This window comes from Barbatula barbatula (assembly GCF_947034865.1).
Source record: "Barbatula barbatula genome assembly, chromosome: 13".
In the NCBI taxonomy this organism is placed as follows: Eukaryota; Metazoa; Chordata; class Actinopteri; order Cypriniformes; family Nemacheilidae; genus Barbatula; species Barbatula barbatula.
The window spans coordinates 19,884,511-19,891,544 of record NC_136776.1 but is presented as its reverse complement, the minus strand read 5'-3'; the positions used below and the strand labels follow the sequence as shown (position 1 = coordinate 19,891,544).

The 7,034-nt window shown below is 38.2% G+C and overlaps 1 protein-coding gene across 1 annotated transcript; it reads left to right on the top strand.

Moving 5' to 3' along the window:
- The first annotated feature begins 597 nt into the window (after positions 1 to 597).
- On the top strand, positions 598 to 6,045 carry lpla (lipoprotein lipase a). The gene is made up of 10 exons (XM_079470958.1): positions 598 to 905; positions 1,763 to 1,950; positions 2,121 to 2,300; positions 2,431 to 2,542; positions 2,615 to 2,848; positions 2,943 to 3,185; positions 3,407 to 3,527; positions 3,703 to 3,882; positions 4,070 to 4,177; positions 4,293 to 6,045. Exons 1-10 carry the CDS (start codon positions 797 to 799, stop codon positions 4,342 to 4,344), a joined length of 1,527 nt encoding a protein of 508 aa, XP_079327084.1. The 5' UTR covers positions 598 to 796; the 3' UTR covers positions 4,345 to 6,045.
- Positions 6,046 to 7,034: the final 989 nt, after the last annotated feature.

Here is a 7,034-nt window from a genome sequence, read left to right as displayed (position 1 = left end):
AGTTTAGTTTAGTTTAGTTTAGTTTTTTCCAAAGCGACCAACAAAGAGTTTGAGGAGCAATAAGCGATATGATATCATCATAAACGTGAAGGAAAACCGTAAAAACATTTAAAAGTTATATTACATTGATAAAAATCGTATTATTATTTAACATATAAGTAACAAATAAAAAGTAAGTTCTCTGGATCTTTTTGTCATTGCAAAATATACAAGATTGTACAAAAGAAACTGTAAGGAAAACAAAGAGGACATTCAATGACAATTGTGTAAACAACAAAGTGTATAAAGACAATGACATGTAAAGAGGAGAATAAATTGCAATGCACTTTAAAGAGAAAACTACACGAGAAAAGAAAAAAACTACACTGAGTCGCAAGAATGGATATCTCAAAATCCTACTATATTTTTTATTTCTAGATACATAAAAAGACTATTTCAATCAGAATACGGTGTAAGATCAAATATCTTTGTTTATTTCTCTGGAGCTTTAATAACTTTAATATCTAATACTAAGACCTGAGGGACGAGTCAGTGTGGGATCCTGTCGTTTTATTGGCCAGCTCACCCCTCACCCCGCCCCCTCGACCAATAGGATCCGAGACATTTGCATGAGGTCCCGCACTAAGAATAAAGACGCTTGTAGCGGTAACACGTTAAAAGTTTGAGAGAAACTCGGGTCATCAAAAGCAGCTTTTCCTCCATCTGGACTAGAAACCAGCGATTACACTGTCAATATCAGGATCTCCATCGCCTTCACTTTGAATTATATCCAGCCTTCGGCTTTTGTACTCTTATTATGGGGAAAGTAAGCAATTTTGGGTTGATAACTTGGATATACTTTGCGTGCATTGCGCTTTCGGGTTATGCGACTACGATCGAGCCCACGAGCGAATCTACAACTTTTGGTAAATATGCACTTTATAAGCATCCTTGCTTTGCAATATAAGAGAATGCGACGTTGTGAAAGTGCTTTTTTAAAGAAAACAGTGCATGAACGTTCAGGTTTCAATGCAATATTTTGTATTATGATAATTATGATGCATAACGGAAAGCGTTTTATTGGACGGGTTTGAAGAAATTAACTTTGTCCTCGATTTATGACTGAATCACTTAAATTTTTCATGTATTTTAATAGGCTACCTTTATAAATAATTTTCTGTATTTATATCATAATTCTGTATTCAAAATTATTGTATTCGTTGTATTGATCTAGTGTTCAATATATATTTTCTACACAGTATTGTTTTTGTTGTCATTTATTTTATGTGTGTTTTTCCTTTATTTATGACGCTTATAAACGTTTTTATTGGTCTGCTTTGTTTTATTATCGATTAATCTCGTTAAGTGAATATATCAGAATATGCTATGACTCCGTTTATAAAACTTTCGTTAGACAACGAAATTGTACGATGTTTTCCAGCAACTTTTAAGTATATTTGTTTTCTTGTATTTGTTTTGCAAAAAACCTACGAATTTAACAGTACTGCTGTGAGCACTATTGATAAAAAAAACCCTAAAATCTGTATTTATTTAGCTACATCTGTTATTTATTTGTCATAAAATGCATAGTCAACCACTGACTCTAGGAGAATCCAAATAGCCTTGGTAAAGAATTCCTCACATTAAACTCTTGAGAAAAGCATTGGCACATGAAAAGCTAAGCTTCTTTCAAGCTTGAATAATTCACATTTTTAATAAAAGCAGCTTACAAGTAAATTTGTCTATTGCTGGCTGTAACTCATGTTAACCCGTTCTTGAACAGGTAACTTCATGGACAACTCCACCGAATGGATGATGGACTTCAGTGACATTGAGTCCAAGTTTTCTTTCAGAACCAGTGAGGAACCCGAGGACGATTTGTGTTATATAGTTCCCGGTCAACCCCAAACCATCAAAGAATGTAACTTTAACACGGAGACTCAGACCTTCATAGTTATCCACGGGTGGACGGTGAGTGGTTTTCTAGAACACCAGTAACAAAGTTTGAAAGAACAAAGTTTAACTACAGGCCTGTTTAGTTGAGCACGAAATAGCAATATAAAAGTTGTGTGACACCCATAAAAGAGTGTAAATGAATGTAAAAACCGGTACAAACCTTGACATCAATGATTTCGTTTCAGGTCACGGGTATGTTTGAGAGCTGGGTTCCCAAGCTGGTGACTGCCCTGTATGGACGAGAGCCAACGGCCAATGTCATTGTGGTCGACTGGTTGACACGGGCGCAGCAGCATTACCCTACATCAGCCGCTTACACCAAGCTAGTGGGCAGAGACGTGGCCAAATTTGTCAATTGGTTGCAGGTATGTTAAACACACACGAGTTTGCATTGTGTCGGAGCAACATAAAATGCTTTTAAAATGCACGTAACTACCATAAATCTGAGAAAGTACATCTAAAACATTCTCTTGTGTGTCTTGTTTTTTTAACAAGGCTGAGATTGAATATCCCTGGGAGAAACTGCACCTGTTGGGCTACAGTCTTGGAGCACACGTGGCAGGAATCACTGGCCTTCTTACCAAACATAAAGTTAACAGAATTACAGGTAAACACATAAAGTTTGCTAAGGCTCATTGGTTGGAGAGAAAATTGTGTTAAAATCCGGTTGTCTTACCAGGTTTGGATCCTGCCGGTCCCAGCTTCGAGTATGCTGACGCCCAGAGCACTCTTTCACCCGACGATGCTCTTTTCGTGGACGTTCTTCACACCAACACCCGTGGCTCTCCAGACCGCAGCATCGGGATTCAAAGGCCGGTGGGCCACATAGACGTATACCCCAACGGCGGAACCTTCCAACCTGGTTGTGACCTCCAAAACACAATGATGATGGTGGCCACCACTGGTTTAAGAAGTGAGTTATTGTAAATCTCCTCAAGATATTTCAAAACCACAAACCACTGAATGTCAGAGCATTACCTTTAATATTGTTTCTCTGTTCCCCCCAGACATGGATCAGATCGTGAAGTGCTCCCACGAGCGCTCGGTTCACCTGTTCATCGATTCGCTTGTGAATATGGAACAGCAAAGCATGGCTTACCACTGTAGCTCCAAAGATACCTTCAACAAGGGCATGTGCCTCAGCTGTCGCAAGAACCGCTGCAACAAGGTGGGCTACGCCGTCAATAAAATCCGCACGCGCAGGAGCAGCAAGATGTTCATGAAAACCACAGATATGATGCCGTATAAAGGTGAGCAACTACATTACATTTCATTACGAAAAGCAGGGCAAATTGCTACCGCTAACAGAATAAACAGTATATGCCTTCCAGGAAGAGGTCCGGTTAAATGCATGATAATAGCTTCCTTCCTCTAAAATTACCCAAAGACTGCTTTAACAGAAATCTGATGTGTAAGATCTGCGTGTTTACATCATCAAAGGCCTTTTCTAAATTTAACCACCGTTCCACAGTTTTCCATTACCAAGTGAAGGTGCATTTCTTCAGCAAGACCAAACTGAGCTACACCGACCAGCCGATGAAGATTTCATTGTACGGCACCCTGGATGAGAAGGAAAACATTCCATATGTTATGTAAGTGGCAAAAGCCCCTGGACTTTTGAACATCACTCAGTGTCCTAAATTAAGTACAAACAGTGATAGTGTGTTTCCTATTCCTTTAAGTACAAAAATGCTCTTATTTGAGTGTGAATTTAATCATCCGATTGAGATTAGACAGAAATGACAACGTTATTGTTTGAATCCACAGGCCTGCTTTGAACTCGAACGCAACGGTGTCTTTCCTGTTGACCACAGGTGCGGACATCGGAGATCTGCTCATGGTTAAACTTCTCTGGGAGAAAGACACGCTCATCAGCTGGCCCTGGTGGAACCCTGACACATTCCACATCCGCAAGATGAGGATCAAATCGGGAGAGAAGCAATCTAAGTAAAACATTTTTAGCGTATGAATGTTAAGACTGAAACTTGAAAATCTGAAATTTTTATTCAAATTAATATATATATATATATATATATATATATATATGATACTATAGTAGTTATTTTTGTTGTTATATATATATATATTTTATAATAATTCTTAAAAAATAAACCAGATGACTTGTTTCATACAGATTAATCTTCAGCGCCAAAGAAGGCGAATTTTCCTACCTCGCCCGCGGAGGCGCCGCCGCCATTTTCGTGAAAGAAAAAGAAGCCCAGTCGAGCCGCAAAAACCAGAGGTAAATTCGACCTATCTATCCATAAAACTGACCTTCCCATGCGCCACGCATGTTCTCGTTTTATTTGTTGTGGGGGCTTTTATTTGGCTAAACCTTCTGCACTTTACACCCACAGATTGCACAAGCTGAAGATGCACGGAAGTTCGTTCAAACAAAACACGGAGTAGACGCACATCAAAACCACCTTTACTGAAACCTGCACAGAATTGGCCGAGAACTGGAACGATTGAGACGGACTTCTTCTGCATGTTCTGACCTCTACCGTACCTAAATCCTGATAAACATCCCGCAAGAAGCCGCATCTCGAAAATGTTACTGCTGTGCAGTTTGAAACAAAAAAGTCACTTTGGAAACCGCTGAGTATTTCATTGCCGAGTGAAAAGAAACAGAAAATTCTCGCTAGACAATCTGTAACATGAAAGGATAATTACATGCCTCTATGCGTATTGCAAGTATACTGTGATGATGTTTTTGTTTGTCTGCTTTGGTTTAAAAAAAGTGAAGGAGGTATAAAGATAAGTGGGGGATTCTTTCATCATTTATTCAACCTCATGTCATTTAAAACCTGTATGACTTTCTTTCTTCTGTCGTACATAAAGGACAATATTTTGAGAAATGTCGCAGTGGTTTTGCTTTCATGCAATGGAAGTCAATGAGAGCCAGTGTTGTTTGGTCACCAACATTCAAAATATCTTCTTCTGCAGACGACAGCATGTCATACAGGTTTGGAAAGACATGAGGGTGAATTGCTCCTTTAAGAATGTTCATTTTAGGGGGAACTATACGTTTAAATAACTGAGTTTGTTTGTGGTCCACCAAAGAGACAATGAAAGCTGAAGTATTTCCTTTCCTGTCGGACGAAGATGTCGCTTGGAACATGTTAAGGATTGTTCGGTTTAGCTCTCTGACAACAGTATTACGTCTGAAATTCCACTTAGAGTCTGAACTGCATTTTTGGTTGCACTGTGAAGTAGTTTTCTTGCACCAAAGCTGTTTGCTAGCTATGCTAATCCTCTTTGCCTCGGTTTCAAAGCAACACTTCAGTCTGGCACGTATGTTTTTTTTGCTTTCAACTGAATACCATTAGCTTTGACCAAAAATGGGACCAAAATCTCTCTCTACTGAATCAAAATGATTACTGTAAATAGTAATTGTCATTATACACTTGTAATTGTCATTATACATTCATACATATACAGTTCTTCAAGTGTCTACCTTTCTTTTGTTTCTTGGGTTATTGTGTCTGGCACAGGTCACTTTAAAAGGCTTGCCTCCCTTTGATTGGGTTTGTTTGGATCAACCTGCGAACAACATCAAACTATTTTGTCTACTGATGCAATTACTGTTTTGTCTCTTTACCCCAACTAAAGCGATGTTTTGTCTGCATTAAATTTACAAACCTAAACTTGTATTACTCGTGGGCCAGCCAGGATGGAAAAAGACACATTTGACCTAAAGGATAAAATAGAGATTTTCTAAAAGGCCTTACAGGGATGACTGCCCTACATGATAGCCACAAGTATACATAAGCAACAGAACTGTGAATTTTTCTATTTATTGAATGTATATATTTGTATATTAAGCACTTAATATATGTATTCCATGTTTCTGCTCCTGGCTTTTTCTGTTGAGTTATATAGCCTCTCTTTATTTTTATAAGCAAACAGCTGTTTTGTCGGATTGTAGGTCACGATGGTTATACTATTTGATTATTATAATGTCATTTTAATAAACGTTACTGTATGACAGGGGTTTAGATGTTCAGTTCATTTGATTTATATATTTCATATATTTACAATTGCAATGTCTGTATTAGCATTTATTCTTCGGTAGACAGAAGAAATAAATTTGCACTGAATATTCGTCCCAAATTGCTTTAATTGTGCCACAAAGTCTCGCTTTGGATGCGCACGAATGTACTTTAGATACTGCAGAGCTTTAAATGCTAAACCTTAAATAATTCTGAAATTGTGTTCATATATTCAAGTGTAAACTACATCAACCAGGTATCAATATCTGAAATGTCATTTTCAACTTAAAATAACGTGAAGTCATATAAAGTGGTTTTATTTACGCTAGCACCATTCAAAATAGTATTATGACCTCATCCATTCAACACAAACATCTGGTCACTTGATGAACTCGCTCTGTATTGTTAACAGAAGAGAGACTCACGTGTAGCGAGGCTGTTTTTCCATATCCCCTCCCCTTTTCACGGAAGACAGGATTCTTGGAATGAAACTACGACATTCCTGGTCGATCATTCCTAACTCTCTGGTTAATCAGAACCCCTCAGCAGAGGACCATATCTTCTTGCGTCGGCTGTTGAATCTTGGAAGCAGTCTCCATCTGGCAACACGACAGACACAGAAAGAAAGACATTAGAGATGGGGATTCACAATTCTCTTGCAAGATTGCAGTCCAATGTTTCAGAGAAATAGAAATTTATTATTAGGAAGGTTTCCATGTGCACGGTCCTGCTAAAGACTTCTCAGATCTTTACTGGTTAGCCAAAAACAAATGTTCTCACAGAATATTGTGAATGGTGGTCTCCGACTCTCTGCTGCAAATGAACTTTAACTTAAGCTTTTACAATGGGAATGAATGGCAGAGCACAAGACAGATGCCATCTGTGCCATCTGTGAGTTTGGTGGGAACAGAATGTTACAGTGTGACAATGACATCACACACGCAATTGGAAAAGATCAGAGATTAAGTCTAATAAAACCATTTTTCAGTTTCATTAAAGCATATTAGCACCCAACAGCTGTTTTCAATGAAATAATATCCACGAGAAATAAACAGTGATGTTGTTTATCAATGTTCTACACTTGAGTTTAGGTTAACATCACCCATA